This window comes from Sphaerodactylus townsendi, linkage group LG13 (assembly GCF_021028975.2).
Source record: "Sphaerodactylus townsendi isolate TG3544 linkage group LG13, MPM_Stown_v2.3, whole genome shotgun sequence".
Classification (NCBI taxonomy): domain Eukaryota; kingdom Metazoa; phylum Chordata; class Lepidosauria; order Squamata; family Sphaerodactylidae; genus Sphaerodactylus; species Sphaerodactylus townsendi.
The window spans coordinates 2,883,758-2,902,450 of NC_059437.1; the positions used below are offsets into that span (position 1 = coordinate 2,883,758).

The 18,693-nt window shown below is 46.5% G+C and overlaps 1 protein-coding gene across 1 annotated transcript in view; it reads left to right on the plus strand.

Annotated features, from left to right (window-relative positions):
• Nucleotides 1–11,140, plus strand: part of LOC125442917 (zinc finger C4H2 domain-containing protein-like) — a 41,754-nt gene extending 30,614 nt beyond the window's left edge. Inside the window, exons 4-6 of the mRNA XM_048514703.1 lie at nt 2,424–2,599; nt 9,730–9,875; nt 10,856–11,140. Coding sequence (XP_048370660.1) covers nt 2,424–2,599; nt 9,730–9,875; nt 10,856–10,969 — 436 coding nt within the window. The 3' untranslated portion in view covers nt 10,970–11,140. The remainder of the gene's footprint in view (nt 1–2,423; nt 2,600–9,729; nt 9,876–10,855) is intronic.
• The last annotated feature ends 7,553 nt before the right edge of the window (nt 11,141–18,693 follow it).

The window sequence follows — 18,693 nt, forward strand, 5'->3', positions numbered from 1 at the left end:
ATGGATGGATGGATGGATGGATGGATGGATGGATGGATGGATGGATGATCTGACTTAGGAGAGGGCAGCTTCATGTCTCCAAGGGGGGGATGAAACCTTTGATTCTCCATCTGCAGCCCCATCCTGCTCGCTCTGCTACTCTCAGTGAGCTCTCGCGGTGTAGGATTCCAGCCAGCCAGAGAGCATTTGAAGTTTCCCAGCACAAATCAAATGGTGGAACTTAAGCTTTGGAGATGCTTAGAGTATGTCGAGAGTCCATATAGCACTTTCTTAGTAGCAGAATGTTCATGTACAATTGTTTGCTGTACTAAAATGACTTTGGAAAATGTAGGATCCCCTTGCAAGAGACAGAAAGAATCTGTAAGGGGGAGACACGCTCATATTTGCAAGGTAGTCAGCATAAGCCAAATCCTTCTTGTAAGCTGAAGGGGTTTGTTAAGGGAACAGACTCCTCACACAGCGGACCTCTACAAGATGGAGGGAGGAATTTGCTATTAAAGAAGATGAGAGAGAATGTGTTTAGGAGATGTTAAGTGCCATCTGTTGCTTCAACTTATGGCAAACCTGATGAATCGGTATCCTACTTAAGCCCCTACTTAAGAGAGGCTTTAGAGAGCTGGGGATGTTTAGTTTGGAGAAGCGAGGGTTCAGGGGGGACCTTGATAGCCATGTTAAGGGAGCAGCAGTGGCGTAGGAGGTTAAGAGCTCATGTATCTAATCTGGAGGAACCGGGTTTGATTCCCAGCTCTGTCAGCCTGAGCTGTGGGAGGCTTCTCTGGGGACTTCAGATTAGCCTGTGCACTCCCACACACGCCAGCTGGGTGACCTTGGGCTAGTCACAGCTTCTCGGAGTTTTCTCAGCTCCCACCCCACTTCACAGGGTGTTTGTTGTGAGGGAGGAAGGGCAAGGAGCCAGGCCCCTTTGAGTCTCCCGCAGGAGAGAAAGGGGGGATATTAATCCATACTCTTTATTCTTTCTTCTTAAAATATTTGAAGGGATGTCATGTCGAAGAGGGAGCAAGCTTTGTTTCTGCTGCCTCAGAGATTAGGACACAGAGTAATGGGATTCAAGGTGCAGGAAAAGAGATGCCGCCTAAACAGTAGGAAGAACTTCCTGACCATCAGGGCTGTTCGACAGTGGAATTCACGCCCTTCGAGTGTGGTGGAGTCTCCTCCTTTGGAGGCGTGTTTAAACAGAGGCTTGATGAACAAAAAAGTCAGGAGTGCTTTGATTGTGTGTTCATGCATAGCAGGGGGTTGGACTTGATGGCCCTCGGGGTCTCTTTCAACTCTATGTTTTTATTAAAACAACGGGCATTCCTCAAAGGCAGTCTGCTCAATTTAGCAGCTGGGATCATTTACTCTCCCACGCAGACCAGATAGCACCCTGTTAATTTTAATGTAACGCCCTTCAATATATTGTGTTCACGTCATACTCTGTAATGGAGCTTGTCACAGTCTGCAGTACTGGAGCAAAGTGTTGTTTCTCTTTAGCGTCAAACTCGTGCCCCTCCAGATGTTATGGACTACAGTTCCCATCATCCTTCTGCCAGCTTTTCCCATAGAATAGTTTCTGTTTTAAAGTTACCTATGAGATCTCTGACAGTATAGTCTTTAGCAAAACTATACCCTTTGACACTCATTGGCTTCAAAAGGTGCAGGTTGGCTTGGGCTTGTCCTGTCAGTCTCTCGGTGTTTCCTTTCTATGAGGAGCTTCAAAATCAAGAGCCAGAGCCAGTGAGGCAGGATTCCCACTGTGTTCCCATGTTCCACACACTTTTAGCCTAACCTGCCTTAAGGAGCTGACGTGAAGATAAAAGGGAGAAGGGAATGATGTAAGCCCCTTTGGGGTCTCTGTTAGGAAGATATGCAAGGTAGAAATGAAGTCAGTCAAACAAAATTAATATGTACAGCCTTCCGGAAGACCTCTAAATTTCATATTATCCTACTTGGGGCAGTTCTCCAGATTGTCTTGTTCTCCATTTTTGTTGTGGTCAGTGCCTTGCAAGCCATTCCCAGCTGGGCTTCGTTCTCCTCCATCCCCTGTCATCTGCCCCTTGGCACCCTGGCACCCCGGCACCCCTGGGAGCAGCAGTGGCGTAGGAGGTTAAGAGCTCATGTATCTAATCTGGAGGAACCGGGTTTGATTCCCAGCTCTGCTGCCTGAGTTGTGGAGGCTTCTCTGGGGAATTCAGATTAGCCTGAACACTCCCACACACGCCAGCTGGGTGAACTTGGGCTAGTCACAGCTTCTCGGAGCTCTCTCAGCCCCACCTACCTCACAGGGTGTTTGTTGGGAGGGGGGAAGGGCAAGGAGATTGTCAGCCCCTTTGAGTCTCCTGCAGGAGAGAAAGGGGGGATAGAAATCCAAACTCTTCTTCTTCTTCTTTTCATCTTTTTCTGTGCTTTTGTCACTGCTGCAGAAATAAGACGCTGCAGATGGAGAAGATCAAGGCCCGCTTGAAGGCCGAATTCGAGGCCCTGGAGTCGGAGGAGAGGCACCTGAAGGAATATAAGCCTTGGGGAGATGGACTTGCTGCTGCAAGAGAAGATGGCCCATGTAGAGGAACTAAGGCGTCGATCCATGCTGACATCAATGGTAAGTGACACGCGTAAAGATTGGGGAAAATAAATGTTCATGGGGTGGCTTTTATGTGCAGGAGGTCCGATCCTGTGCTTAGCTCCTAGTCTTCAATGCCTGGTCTGAACAGGCAGATCCTATTCAGAATCAGGGGGCATCCATTATGAAAATGCTGGGGGGAAGAATGAGGGACTCAATGAGAGAGGAAAACACTTCTTCATATGCAACACGTGATTGGTGTTTGGAGATAATGCTGTCGCGATGGAGGTGGTGCATGTACCACTAGCCTGGATTAGCTTTAAAAAAGGGCTTGGACAGATTTATGGAGGAGAAGTCGCATCTTGATCCTCCTTGATCTGAGATTGCAAAATGCCTTAGCAGACCAGGTGCTCGGGAATAGCAGCAGCAGCAGAAGGCCATTGCTTTCTACATCCTGCAATGTGAGCTCCCAAAGCCTCTGTGTAGCCGAATGCTGGACTAGATCAGTGGTGGTGAACCTATGGGCACGGGTGCCAGAGGTGTACACCTTCAGGAGGCCTCCTCTCTGTGGGCACGCACACACAGAGTTCAAGATCATGTGATAATAGTGTAATTATTCTCTAGGGAGATTATTAGCATTAAAACTTTAAAGACCCTAGTTTTGGGGAAGCAATGTAGGTAACCCTGTTAAGCTATTAAACCCTACTGATTTTCATAAGTGGGTGAAGAACTAAAGCCATGATCCTTTTTTACCTGGGAGTAAGCCTGGGTTTGCTGGCAATGGGGCTTGCTTCTGAGTAAAACCCTCCTAGGGTCATGATTCACCACAGTTGAATAGAGGATTTGCAGGAGTTGCTTCAGAGCATATAAAGCCACCGACTACCAAGCTTTACTCCCTGAGTAACATGCAACCTTGGAGCCAACCATTTTTTCTATACTAAAACCTCCAGTATTCAGGTTAAATTGCCGTCGTTGGCACTTCTGCGATAAATAAAGTGGGTTTTGGGATGCAGTTTGGGCACTCGGTCTCAAAAGGTTCACCATCACTGGACTAAGATGGACTCTGGTCTGATCCAGCAGGCTCTTTCTTATGTTCTTATGATCCTGTGCTTAGTGTTTGATGGCCTTTAGCAGGCAGTATTTAGTCACAGCTGTTAGCAGGGTTGCTACAGCACTCCTGCTATGGCAAGAAGCTTCCCCTACAGCAACCCATGTTGCCCACCCTTTTCCCATCCTGTTCAAGCACTGGTGGGAGAATTCTTATAAAATAAAAGTTGGCATCATGTGTGCTGCTTACATTCTTTCTGGGGAAATCCAGATGTGACATTGAGTAGCTCTAGGAATGGCTGGAAACTCTACAGTAAAATTATAGAAGCTTCCAGAGATCTCAGAGCTACCCAACAGCACTTCTGGGTTTTCCTGGAAGTGGAGACATCATGGCACACATGATATGACTCACCTCACCTCCCCAGTCCCCACCCCTCCCACACTTCCAATCCCTAGTTGTTAGCAGGAAGGGGGGGCCAATCTCAGTATTTGGGGGGGGGGGGCGAGGTCTCTTTTTCTTTCTCCTTCTGCTGGGAAGCAGACCTCTTGCCTTGGCTGTGAAGGCAGCAGTCATTTTTGGACCATGTGCTCATCCAGGGAGCTCACTCAGCCTGCCAGGTAATGAGAATTCTTTGCAAACTTCTAAGCTTTAGGGGCCTACCCCCGTGGTGGCGAACCTTTGGCACTCCAGATGTTATGGACTACAATTCCCATCAGCCCCTGACAGCATGGCCAATTGGCTACAATTCCCATGGCCAATTGGCCATGCTGTCAGGGGCTGATGGGAATTGTAGTCCATAACATCTGGAGTGCCAAAGGTTCACCACCACTGGCCTACCCTATTTTCAACAACTGCTTGCTAGGGAATGTTAAGAGATAGGGGCAGGGGATTTGTGTTTATATCTCCTTTGCTTTGGAAACCCTTGCTCAATCTGGTGCTGTGCTAAAATATACTGGTAACCATTTTTATTTTTAATAAATACTTTTAAACCTTAGACGTGGAGAACGGTTCTCTGTACCACGAATGCCCCACTGTCTTGGATGCACTATCTAATTAGGAGGGGGGAGGAAGGCTGGCAACGGGCAAAGCAGCTTGTCCTCCGGGACCTCCAGACCTCCCTGTGGGACCCCAGGAGAGGGGAACCAAGGGAAACTGAGGCAGAGGCCTCACGGTTGGAAAGGAAGTTGGGGAACATAAGAACATAAAAACTAGCCTGCTGGATCAGACCAGAGTCCATCTAGTCCAGCATTCTGCTACTCGCAGTGGCCCACCAGGTGCCTTTGGGAGCTCACAGGCAGGATGTGAAAGCAATGGCCTTCTGCTGCTGCTGCTCCTGAGCACCTGGTCTGCTAAGGCATTTGCAATCTGAGATCAAGGAGGATCAAGATTGGTAGCCATAGATCGACTTCTCCTCCATAAATCTGTCCAAGCCCTTTTTAAGCTATCCAGGTTAGTAGCCATCACCACCTCCTGTGGCAGCATATTCCAAACACCTCAAATCACACGTTGCGTGAAGAAGTGTTTCCTTTTATTAGTCCTAATTCTTCCCCCCAGCATTTTCAATGAATGCCCCTGGTTCTAGTATTGTGAGAAAGAGAGAAAATGTCTCTCTGTCAACATTTTCTACCCCATGCATAATTTCACTTAGATTCTTCTAATCCATATCCCCACTCAGACGCGTCTCCTCTCCCAAACTAAAGAGTCCCCAAGCGTTGCAGCCTTCTCCTCCTAAGGAAGGTGCTCCCAAATCCTTCAATCATCCTCAAGGTTGCCCTTCTCTGCATTTTTTTCTATCTCTTCAATATCCCTTTTTTTTTGGAGATGTGGGCAACCAGAACTGATCACAAGTACTCCAAGTCGCAGTCGCACGCACGATAATGCTTTATATAAGGGCATGACAATCTTTGCAGTTTTATTATTCTCAATTCCTTTCCTAAATGATCCCCCAGCATAGAGTTTGCCTTTTTTCACAGCTGCGTGCATTTCGGAGTTGACATCCCCATGGAACTATCAACTAAGGCGGCCTAAATCCCTTTCCCTGGTCTGTGACTGATAGCACTGGACCCCTGTGGCGTGTATGTGAAGTTTGGATTTTTTGCCCCTATAATGCATCACTTTACATTTTGCTACATTGAACTGCACCAAGGGAACCCCTTGACCTTCCTCAGCCGAGGCAATTCCTCTTGGTCAGGTGGTGGCAGCGGGTTACCTAGAGCAAAGCGAGCCCTCCCCAGGAAAAGTTGGCAAGCACTGGGAGAGACTTGGGGTGTTGAATACGCAAAGCAAGCCCATTCCGCCACATGGAAAACTGGGTTTTCCTTTTCTTCTAAATGAAGCCTGTTGGGTGACCTTGGGCCAGTCAACAACAACACAACACAAGCCTTTATTGACATATAAAACAGGACAACATTTTAAAACAATACAAGGTTAAGAAATGCAGTTAAAACTACTAATTTCCAGTATAAAATTTGCAACAGTTTCACAAAGAGCACATCAGAGCTGTTCAGGAGATTGGGTATCTTATAACACTTGCTTATGCCACTGAGAGAACATTGCAAGAAAATGGAGATTCATGTATTTCTATCGCATTATCTTATTGTATTTAGGGCATAGAAACAGAGAATGGCCAAGTGTTTCAACCGTAGTCATATCACATGAACAGACTCTTTTAGAACATTCCATATTCTTAAATCTTCCCTCCAGCAGAGCTGATGGCAGCACATTACATCTTGCAGTAGCCAAGAATCTCCTCTGGGTGGGATTAATCAGCAGACGAAGACATGCTGCCATAATTCCATGCTCGCATGGGATTAATAATGTAGTCGGAGAACAGGTTGTCTTGGCACAAGAGTCAAATTATGAAACCTTGGGCCAGTCACAGTTGGCTCAGAACTCCCTCAGCCCCACCTACCTCACAAGGTACCTATTATGGGGAGAGAAAGGGAAGGCAATTGTAAGCCACTTTGAGACCCCTTAAAGGGGGAGAAAAACAGGGTATAAAAACCAACTCTTCCAGTGTGAGGCAGCTTCATGTGTGTGACAGGTCGCTGGACTCACAATAGATGAACGTTTGTTCTGTGACGAGGTGCTCCTTGGGCATGTCATGTGTGAGAATGAGGGTAAATCCTAAACTGCCTAACAAGCCTTCTCCAGGATCTCAAAGGCTTCCTGTCACAGAGGTCCACTTCTTTTCCCTACTAAAAATGGGAGGCTCCCATCCCTCTGCAATGTTTGGTCGACCATTTTACAGTCTTTCTGTGCTGTCAGGAAAGTTGTTTATCTCACCTGCTGAAGAACGCCTGCTTCCTCCTGGCTCTAGATGGAAAACACGATCAAGCAGTCGGAGAACGACCTCAACAAGCTCCTGGAATCCACCCATACGCCTGCATGGGAGTTCACAAGCCTCTACTGAAGAACCGCGTGTATGAACGCCTTGGAGATGGCCGCTGGGCTTGCAGAGGTTGCCAGACTTGTGTGAGGAGGAAGAGAAGCTCTCTCTTGAGTAAGCAGAGCAATTTGGTTTGGGCCGGGTGGGGTGGGAGAGCTGGCTTTAACCAAGGGAAAATGCCAGTGTATGTGTGTAGCTTCACATCGGAAAAGTGAGTTTTGGTTGCCCCATGATGCTACAAGTTCCGAAGGACTCAGAATCTCTTTATGTTCAGCTACGCATTTCATACTGTTCTGATGGTTTTATCATAGAATTTTCACTGATTCCTAGACCTACCTGATGTCACTTCCAGCTTTTCCCAGATCTCTCTTAACAAGCTGTGCTAATCATACAATTACCATGACTTTATCATAGAGTTTCCACTTCCTTAACCTTCCCAATGTCACTTCCAGCTTTTCCCAGATCTCTTTATAAACTATGCTAATCATACCATTACCATGGTTTTATCTCAGCATTTCCACCGATTCCTAGAGCTACCTGATGTCACTTCCAAGGTTTCCTGGATCTCTTTTTATTTAGCTATGTCATACCATTACTATGGTTTTATCATAGAGTTTCAAGTGATTCTGAAGGCAGCTTGATGTCACTTCCAGAGTTTTCTGGATTTTTTAAAATTTAGTTACACATACAATACTTTGGAATTTACACATCTATGTAATGAATGCCAAGAGATGTGGTATGTTTCTAAGATACTGTGCTCAAAAAGCTCTGCTTGTCCTTGTAAAAACAATACATTAGTTTCCAAAGTAATTTTGAGCCCTTTGGGGGAGGGCGGTATAAAAGTGGAATGAATGAATGAATGAATGAATGAATGAATGAATGAATGAATGAATGAATGAATGAATGAATGAATGAATGAATGAATGAATGAATGAATAAATAAATAAATAAATAAATTATTTGAAGATTAAATGTTCTTAGGTTTACAGGATAAGGAATGGCGCTCTGCTGCAAGATGTTTATAGTTGTACTTCTTTGTCTTAGTGTTTGATCAGTTTCCTTGTATTTGATCAATTTCCTATATTTCTTTGTCTTAATTTTATTGTTTGTGCTTTCTTGCTATTGCCTCCCCTCCTTGATACTGAAAGCACAAACAAGGAATTAAGACAAGGACATACAGTTACACCTGCTCAGAGGGGTTTTTGGGGGGGGTAGGGTGCGCTCTCCTGAAATCCTTTGTGAAGGCAGGAGGAAAGGGGGTAATTTGGAACAGGCAACAGATGGAGAACAGTGTTGGCTTCCTTCCCCTCGCTGTTTCTCCACTCCCGCTCATTCCAGGTAGTTGTTCATTGTACTTGTGTGCATTGTGTAGCTTGGTCCTCCGTTGGGGGTGAAGACTGAAGGGTGAAGCCAGGTACCTGACGGGAGAAAGACAAGTGTTGAGTTGGGGCTTGAAGAAAGCGGGTGAGCCAGTGGCATCAGGGAGTTTTTCTAGGAGGGAGTTCCAGGCATGAATAATCCATTGCAGAGCTCATGGGGCACAGGAGACAAGTGGCTACTTCTGGCAGATCCTTTTGGAGGACCTTTTGGACCACTGCAGGAGGTTTGTCAAATTCCAGAACCCCCCAGCAGTGTTGAGATGTTAGAAGCGTTGGCTTTGCATTTTTTTTGATTCTCAGTGTTTCGTGTGAAACTTGTGGGCTTTCTGTGCTGGCGAAGCCTCCTGTCGCTTTATGCCAGGGGTCTTCAGACTATGGCCCTCCAGATGTTCATAGACTACAATTCCCATGAGCCCTACCACTTGGCCATGCTGGCAGAGAGGCTAGTGGGGAGTATGGTCCATCAGGCTATCTGGAGAACCATGGACTGAACCCTGCTGCCTACATGTGAGTTATCCTCTGGTTTTGCTATTGTTCCTTGGTTGCCCTCGACCAATCAAGGCCTGCACAAAATGAAGGAAGGAGAAGCAGTACAAGATTACTGAAGTTCTCTATGATTGCAGCAAGGACTGTTACCAAGGGATTTTTGATTCTTAATTGCGTTGTATACAGTTGTAGAGTGGAATGTTTTGTATGTTCACACCGTCTTAGATAATTGGGTCACCTTTACTACTTTTCCTTCACTGAGTAAATGGTTTAGTTTAACACAGGATTTTTTTGTATGCATGTATATGATTGTAGCAGTAGGACTGGCGGTGTGTTCGTATGTATAATTTGCTACCTGTATGTTAGTCCTATTCGTAGTAGTTATGCCTTCTAAAAAGCCCCAGGATCAGAGGTGGGATCCAGCAGGTTCTCACAGGTTCCCGAGAGTAGGTTACTAATTATTTGTGTGTGCCGAGAGGGGGTTACTAATTGGTGATTTTGCCACGTGATTTTTACATGGCTACTCCCCTCACTCTCAGCAGTAAGCGGCGCCAGAACTTGAAGCAGTCTAGCAGGAGGTGCACCGGTGTGCGTGGCAGCCTGTAGCCTGCGTGCATTCATTTCCTGCCCAAGGACGGCGCCCAGTGACTTCGTCTTTGCCACGAACCCAGCCAGATGCCCCACCCCGGGATACTTGACCCACCCCTGTCATATCGCCCAGCCCGTAGGCGGCTATGCCACGGTTGAATCCACCACCATGGGAACCTGTTACGGCTGGATCCCACCCTGCCCAGGATCAAAAGACAGCTGTGATCATAGCGGTTATTGGTGTCTGTCTGTCTTCTTTTGTCCTGGTTACTTTTGAAAGCGGCGGAATGGCGAGCGAACCCACAGGAACCTCCCATCCCGGAGTCTCTGGCTGCGGCTGCGGCGGCGGCACAACAGCTGCAGGTGGCCAGGAAACAGGACACCAGACAGACGGCCACGTTCAGACAACAGCCTCCGCCTATGAAGGTATGGCCTTGCAGGGCAGAGTCCCATTCGGACTGTTTGTTGGCAAACACATGCCTTCGAGGTTGATCCCAGGAACACAGCCCTGTTATTTGGGAGGACACTGAGCCAGGAAGCCTTCAGGCTTGCTCCCACCTCAGCCCTTCGCCCTCTGCTCATAGGCCCTTCCTTAAAATAATGGTTGCTGAAGCCGCTACTGCAGCTGTTTGCAGAAGTGGATTTTGCCATTCCGCTTTGACTTCAAGAGCACTGAAAGCAGTTTGAAAGTGCATTATTCTGCTTGTGCGGAATGAGCCATAGAGCCAAGAACAAGCCACAGTTTGGAACAAGCTAACAGTTGTGACACCAAGTGACAATCTGATCTTTCTAGCTCACCTGTTTCTATGTCATATCCCAATAGCAGATACATCCTCACTGCAGTCTGTACCTATCGACCCTGTTTCCCTGAAAATAAGCCCTAGCATGATTTTTCAGGATTTTTGGAGGATGCTTGAAATATAAACCCTACTCAAAAATAAGCCTAGTTACCGATTCCCGAGAGCAGCTGATCTGGTCGCGATGAAGTTGGAGGCATAAAAAAATAAGGTATCCTGAAGTAAGCCCTAGCAGCATCCTTTGGAGCAAAAATTAATATAAGACCCTGCCTTATTTTCGGGGAACTTCCATTCATTTCGGGGAAGTTCCATTCATAAAATTACACATCTCTTAGGTACATGACCTTTAACAAGTAGCTGGCTAATCTCCCAAGCATATCAGGATCATTACTATTTAGTAATGTTACCATTGATATTTTGGACGGTTTTTTACCCCTTATGGATGGTAATAGGGCTTCTCTCTGTGCGTTGTATTTTGGACAATAGTATAAAATGTGTTCCATGAGTATTGTCTGGGGACTCTGCGGCCCCACTCAGGCAAAGCCACCGGCTGTCTTTGTCATGCGTGGAAACGTGGTTACTAATTGGGATGCTTTGGTCACCTTCCAGGCTTGCTTGTCGTGCCATCAGCAGATCCACCGGAACGCGCCCATTTGCCCGCTGTGCAAAGCGAAAAGCCGGTCTCGGAATCCCAAGAAGCCCAAGAGGAAACAAGATGAATGAAAAGGGGGGGAAATCAGCACTTGCCAAGGAAGCTGGTGACCCTATCAGACCTCCCCCAGCCCTTTTTTCTGGTAGAACTGTAAAAATTTGTTGGGACACCAAGACGAGCGTGCCTGAAGCTTTGTTTCTGTTTCGTGTGATGTAAGCACAAGGTTTTTCCTTTGATCCTGATTCCTGACTAGTCTTTGATTGGTTTCTTTGTAGGTAGATAAAAGCCGAGGGTGGGACCATGGCGTAGTTCAGCCTTTCAGCTTTTTGAATTCTGTGGAGTAGAATCTGTCCCAGTATCCCGTGACTGACTAAGGACATTTTATACAGAAAAGGCAGCTTTTATCCATTTGAAGAAATGCATTTCACAGCAGTGGCATAGGTGTCAAACTCACGGCCCTCCAGATGTTATGGACTACAGTTCCCAGCATCCCCTGCCAGCATGAAAGTGCATTATTCTGCTGGCAGGGGATGCTAGTCCATAATCCTGCTTTATCTGGAAGTTGAAACCTATGGCGTAGGAGGATAGAGCTTCGTGTATCTAATCTGGAGGAACTGGGTTTGATTCCCAGCTCTGCACTACGCTGAGCTGTGGAGAGCTTCTCACAGAATTCAGATTAGCCTGTGCACTCCCACCCACGCCAGCTGGGTGACCTTGGGCTAGTCACAGCTTCTCGGAGCTCTCTCAGCCCCACCTACCTCACAGGGTGTTTGTTGTGAGGGGGGAAGGGCAAGGAGATTGTAAGCCCCTTGGAGCCTCCTACAGGAGAGAAAGGGGGGATGTAAATCCAAACTCCTCCTCCTCCTCCTCCTCCTCTTCTTCTTCCTCCTCCTCCTCCTCCTCTTCTTCTTGTTCTTGTTCTTGTTCTTCTTGTTCTTGTTCTTGTTCTTGTTCTTCTTGTTCTTGTTCTTGTTCTTCTTCTTCTTGTTCTTGTTCTTGTTCTTCTTCTTCTTCTTCTTCTTCTTCTTCTTCTTCTTCTTCTTCTTCTTCTTCTTCTTCTTCTTCTTCTTCTTCTTCTTCTTCTTCTTCTTCTTCTTCTTCTATCCCAGTTCATGTGCAGAGATCTTCAGCACTGTCTGTAGCAATGTAGATTAGCGAAGTCCCAATCTGCACATCATACTTCCAGCTGCAGAGCTTAGCAGTGTTCAAAGGCATTTCCAAACCAGCTCAGACCTATCAGCAGATGCCGGCTTGTTGGATTTCAAGGGCATTCTTAGCTTTGGGGTCAACTAGATTTTAGAGGCATCCTTTGAAATGGGCAGTTGCCTTGGCTTTTCGGAGTACTGGTTCAAACTGCTGCCATATTTTAAATAAAGACAGTATTTGTGGGTTTTTTTTTAAAAAAAAAAACCTCCCCCAACAGTTTTTATATCCTTTTGTGTTCAGTACATGTTTGTCTGTTTCAAGACTGAATATTGGCATATCCCTTCTTTTAACCAAGGTTGTCAGTAAAGTTTTTCTTCCCGGTTTGGTGTTTTCTTGACTAAGACTCTGTGACTTCATACTGTAATCCAGGGGTGGCCAACCTATGTTGCTCCAGATGTTCATAAACTACAATTCCCACCAGCCCCTGCCAGCATGGTCAATTGGCCATGCTGGTAGGGGCTGATGGGAATCATAGTCCATGAACATCTGGAGCACCATGGCCATGCTGGCAGGGGCGGATGGGAACCGTAGTCCATGAACATCTGGAGGAAAATAGGTTGGCCACACCTGCTGTAATCATATTTTTAACCTCATCCTTTCCCCAGGGCAGTTTACTTGGTTTTCTCCTCTCTTTTCTCCTCACAGACAAACTGTGAGGTAGGTTGGACAGGTAAGTTGGACAAACCTGTGTGGTAGGTTGGAGATCGTAACCCGCCCAAGGTTACCACGTGAGCTGTATGGATAAGTACAAATTTTAACCCAGATCTTTCCCATCCTAGTTTGTCACACCCCACAGCTTTTCCAGCAAAGAAGGAGGCTGTGAAGGTAATAAAAAATTTGGACACTTTGTCATAATTAAACTTTTCCACACAGAAAAGACCTTTACGGCCCTTTGCACACTTACAGTTTTCCGCTTGGCTGTGTGTTTCACAGTGGGGTGTCTCCACGATTCCTTGTTTACACGCAAAGAGGTTCACTGTTTCTTGCCTCCAGTCTAGCTGCCATTTTGCCTGCCCCCTGAGGGGAACGTTTTTGCGTTTGGGTGGTGGGTTGCTGCCAGTTTATGATTTTTTTGAAATGACTATAACTTTGATCTGTTGCTCCTGAGATAAATTGAAAATGTTTAAATTCAAAAAATACAAAAAGGAGCCCCGTTTGATCCCCTGGGAATGCTGACAAAACTGCTCCTGTGTGGGCAGGGAAGACAGAGAGGAGTGGAAAAGCCAAAGCAAGCAAAATGCATACCACTCTACTCCGTTTTCCCTAGGCAGTCTTTGGAAACCTGGGGCTTCTCTGATCTGAGGCGCGGTGAGTTCCGAAGAGCGGGAGACACAGGCACAATTGAGAATCTAACCTGGAGGTAATGTACACTTGACATAAGAACATAAGAACAAGCCAGCTGGATCAGACCAGAGTCCATCTAGTCCAGCTCTCTGCTACTCGCAGTGGCCCACCAGGTGCCTTTGGGAGCTCACATGCAGGAGGTGAAAGCAATGGCCTTCTGCGGCTGCTGCTCCCGAGCACCTTGTCTGCTAAGGCATTTGCAATCTCAGATCAAGGAGGATCAAGATTGGTAGCCATAAATCGACTTCTCCATAAATCTGTCCAAGCCCCTTTTAAAGCTATCCAGGTTAGTGGCCATCACCACCTCCTGTAACAGCATATTCCAAACACCAATCACACGTTGCGTGAAGAAGTGTTTCCTTTTATTAGTCCTAATTCTTCCCCCCAGCATTTTCAATGAATGCCCCCTGGTTCTAGTATTGTGAGAAAGAGAGAAAAATTTCTCTCTGTCAACATTTTCTACCCCATGCATAATTTTATAGACTTCAATCATATCCCCCTCAGACGTCTCCTCTCCAAACTAAAGAGTCCCAAACGCTGCAGCCTCTCATAGGGAAGGTGCAAGTGACCTGAAGAGACCAAACCCAAACAAAAGGCCTATATCTCTACCCCTTCCCATTCTCAAGAATTTGATGGTCACTTGCCTATCAGAGCTATCCATACACTGGAACAGGAGCTTCTACATGCCTTTGTTAAAGTAAATAAATAATAAAAATTAAAAATCTAGGCTTTTCATGGCATATGAATGATAGGCTAACTGCTGGATCTATGAAGTGAAGAAGAAGAAGAAGATGATGATTTATCTCCCCCCTTTCTCCTGCAAGGAGACTCAAAGGGGCTGACAATCTCCTTTCCCTTCCCCCCTCACAACAATCACCCTGTGAGGTAGGTGGGGCTGAGAGAGCTCAGAAGAACTGTGACTAGCCCAAGGTCACCCAGCTGGCGTGTGTGGGAGCGCCCAGGCTAATCTGAATTCCCCAGATAAGCCTCCACAGCTCAAGCGGCAGAGCGGAGAATCAAACCCAGTGCCTCCAGATTAGAGTACACCTGCTCTCAACCCCTACACTGCTGCTTTTCTGATTATTCCCCCTGTCAAATGGTGTAATAATATTCTGATAAGCAAGCTGAATATCTGCCTCTTGATAAGTAAATAAAAATAATCCCCAACTCCAAAATTCTACGTGGAAACAACGGCATTGCTTCCATCATGAATGTGAGAAGTTGACAAAAAAGAAAAGCAACTGGAATTGATGTTTCATATCAAGGGGAGACTTGAGATTTACGACTGGAAGTCACAGTCCATTTGACGGCACGTTTTGAGGGATTCATCATTCTTTAATTCAGTGCTCACTGAACAGAAATTCAACCTCAGCGCTGACAGTATGCAGCTGACTTAATTTAATGTGGAAATTTGGCGTTGTGAAGAAAGACGGCTTTAATTACAGTTCTCTCCTCAGGAAGCAGTCTATTTTAGAATAAATTGCTACAGCAGTTCTGAGCTGAATTCGGGGAGAGAATGCTACATACTCAAAGCTCATCAGGAATATAGACTATTCTCACTGGAAGCTACAGCACATACCAAGTCAATCTATAGTAGTGATGGCGAACCTATGGCACCAGTGCCAGAGGTGGCACTCAGAGCCCTCTCTGTGGGCACATGCAAACAGAGTGCCCCCCCCCATCTACGCTGGCCTGGGCCGCTGGGCTTGATTATTAGTATTAAACCTAAGCAAGTTTTTGGGAAGCAGTGTAGGTAACCCTGTTAAGCGCTGTTAAACCCCACTGATTTTCATGCAAAGAACAAAAGCGCAATCCTTTATCTGGGAGTAAGCTCGGTTGCTGGCAATGGGGCTTGCTTCTGAGTAAACCCTCCTAGGGTCGTGATTCACCCGTTGGAAGAATTGCACGGTTGCTTCAAAGCAAAGCCACCGACGACCACCAAGCTTACTCCTGAGTAACGCACGCCTCTGAGCCAACTGTTTTTTTCTAAATTAAAACATCAGTATTCAGGTTAAATTGCTGTGTTGGCACTTTGCGATAAATAAGTGGGTTTTGGGTTGCAATTTGGGCACTCGGTCTCGGGAAGGTTCGCCATCGCTGATCTATAGTTTCATCTAAGGTCAGTGATTCCATGCACCAGTTCATGGTTACCCTGAACAATGGGAGCCTCACCTGCCAATGCTCTCTGGGGCCCAATTCTGCTCTGCAGTGCCGTGGAAAAAGAGGGGGGGCGTTTGCCTTCCTGCCTATGCTATTTTCATGACTGGAACCAAGAGTAGGAACCAAGCCATCTCTGATCGCAGGAACCGCACAGTAAAGGCGAAGCTACACTGCTTGCATCGTGACCTGCAGCTTGGAGCTGAATCACGCCCCAAAGCGCCTTTGCAGGTGACCTCTCCATCACATCTTTGGCTGAGAGTTGGGTCTTCACACACATCACCAGTCCAATGAAGTCAGGTGTTAAGCCTGTCTTTTCCAGGAAGTTGCCAACTCCATTTTGGTAAATCCCTGGAAATTTATTTATTTTATTTTATTTATTATTTCGATTTCCTATACCGCCCCATCCCCAAGGGAAACCGGGTGATGTACAACAAATTAGCCTGGAAACAAAAAAAGAAGGCAAACCATGCAATTAAAACAACAACGACCTATAAAGCTCCAACATTAAAATATACTAGATTACATTAAAACAGCGGTAATATCATAATAATATCCCTTCCCTTTTCTCTTTTCTTGGCCCCTTACACCTGGGCCTCTGTCATCTAACGGGACCTGCCGCCCCTCCCCCTTGGGAGAGGATTTTGAAAATGGGGTTGTCGGACGCCACTTATACCTATATTTATTATATTTGCTATACTCAGTCTTTTATTGTTTCTATCGCTGTTTTTAAAGGTTTTAGCTATTTTATGACTGTATTATGTCTATATGTTGTACACCGCCCGGAGCCCCTAGGGGATAGGGCGGTATAAAAATCCAAAGAATGAATGAATGAATAAATAAACAAACAAATAAATAAAAGGCACCCTGTAAATCCTCTCCTTCAAAACCCTCCCCTAGGGAGCAACCGGACTCCTCCATAGGAGGATGTAGTCTTGATGTAATCGAACAGGGGCGCCACACTCAGCGGCTGGTTGCTCCAAAGGCCCGGCGGAACAACTCGGTCTTACAGGCCCTGCGGAATTCACCGAGATCCCGCAGGGCCCGGACAGCTGGAGGGTGGAGTCAGGGAAGGCAGGGTTTGCTGAGGGGAGGGAGTTCAAGGATATGCAATTACTCCAGGGAAATTGACCTCTGCAGTCAGATCAGTTGTAATTCCAGGAGATTTCTGTGCCCCACCTGGAAGCTGAGAACCCTTAGGCTCATTATGCATGGGATGCTTACCTCGGTGTTCTTCACTGCCCAGTAGGCTTGCAGTGGGGTCTCATCGCATTTCTCGGTTTACACAAGTGGAGGCACTCTTCTTGCTGGGCAGCTTGTGTGCTGAACTCTCCTGGGCCTGCTTTTCCTGGTTCTCTTAACTCTGCCCATCAAATCACTCTGAAAAGCACCGATCTCATTACACCCTGTAGCCTCAAGATAGCTGGCTTAGTTAAAGCCTTTTAAATCTAGATGCCGATGTGTGACCCCTTTCCAGAAACAACCCCATCCCCCCACGAAAGAGACAAAGCAATTCCCTGGACTACATGCTGCTGTGCTGAAGACGGGAACCATGTCCTGGAGCAGAGATTCTCTCCCTTTCCCCTCCACGCAAACCCACATACTTCCTGCCACTGCTGCCGCCGCAGGAGAAAAGCCTTGTTGTTTCAACATTCTTGTATTACATCTATCATTATTTTGATAGATCTAATATGGTACAAGTGCTTGAATTTGAAACAAAGTTGCCGCAGGGAGAATGGAAAGTGAAAGCGGAGCTCAAGGCACTACACCCATACAAGGAAATCTTACTGCACATGACATTCGCCCCTGCAGCAGGGCAGACACCTTATTATAATCAATACTATTTCTGTTCACTTGAAAATTAAAACAGTCTCCGGGTGCTTGCCCTGTACTTTCTAGAGAGCCCCGGGAGCACAGAGTGGGAGATTCACAAGCAAGGTTTAACAGTTAAAAATAGGTTTATTGCTAGAAGAACTGAGTCCCTAATTCCCCCCAGGGTCTAACTAAAATAAAGTACTTGCTTGACTGGAACAACTTGAAGCTTGAGACTTTTATTCTTTCTTGACTTCTTCCAAGAAAGTCCACTTTGTGCTTCCTCTTGGTTCCTTCAGTGTCCTCTATCTGGATTCTACTTTCTGTTAACACCTTGAATGTATACTCTCTATACACCATAAGCTATTCACCATAAACGTAAGAGATATTGCAGCCTTCCAACTCCACTGGCACCTCAGACTGAGCTAAACAGGGGGACTACTGGGTAATGAAAGAAAGACTGCCTCTAGGGGGATTTCTTAAAAGGACAGGGTCTAACTACAGTTCCCTCTAGGGGGATTTCTTAAAGGGACAGGGTCTAGCTACAGTTCCCTAACTACTAAACCCATACTAGCTATAGGGACAACTGATGCTTAATAAGAAAATAATAAGAGCTTATCTGGGGGCATGACAAGTCCTAATTGTCTATTCGGAACAGTAACAACCATTCACCAGTACCTGCTACCTAAAATAATTTAAATTGAGGTTTGAACTTGACACTTCTACACAACTTTTCTTGCTGAAATACTTTCAGACCCTGACCAGGGTGGTCCAGGTTAGCCCGATGTTATCAGATCTTGGAAGCCAAGGAGAATCATCCCTGGTAAGGACTTGTTTGGGAGGCTGCCAAAGAATACCAGGCCGTTATGCAGGGAAAGGCAACAGCAAACTGGTTGTCTCCTGCCTTTGAAATCCTATGGAATCATCCGAAGTTGGCTACAACTTAATGACACTTTCCGCCACCAGGACGCTACAGACACCCTTGGGCTTGCATAGGGACTTAACTGACCAGAAGGGGGTTGGGAGGCCTGAGATGGGTCAGGAGTCTTTCCCCTCCTTGCCAGTCTCCTGCTGATAGCTGGACTGTGGTGGCCATTTACATGCTGGCAGGGCCAGAGCGAGGGGGAACGACGCCCAGGGCAAGCCATGTCCCCACCATGCCCCGGAACACCCCCGGAATGCCCCTGCACCAGCGCATGCCCGATGTGTCACACACATCCCCGCCATCCCCTTGGCGCTACGCCACTGCATCCTGCGGAAGGAATGATCACAATTA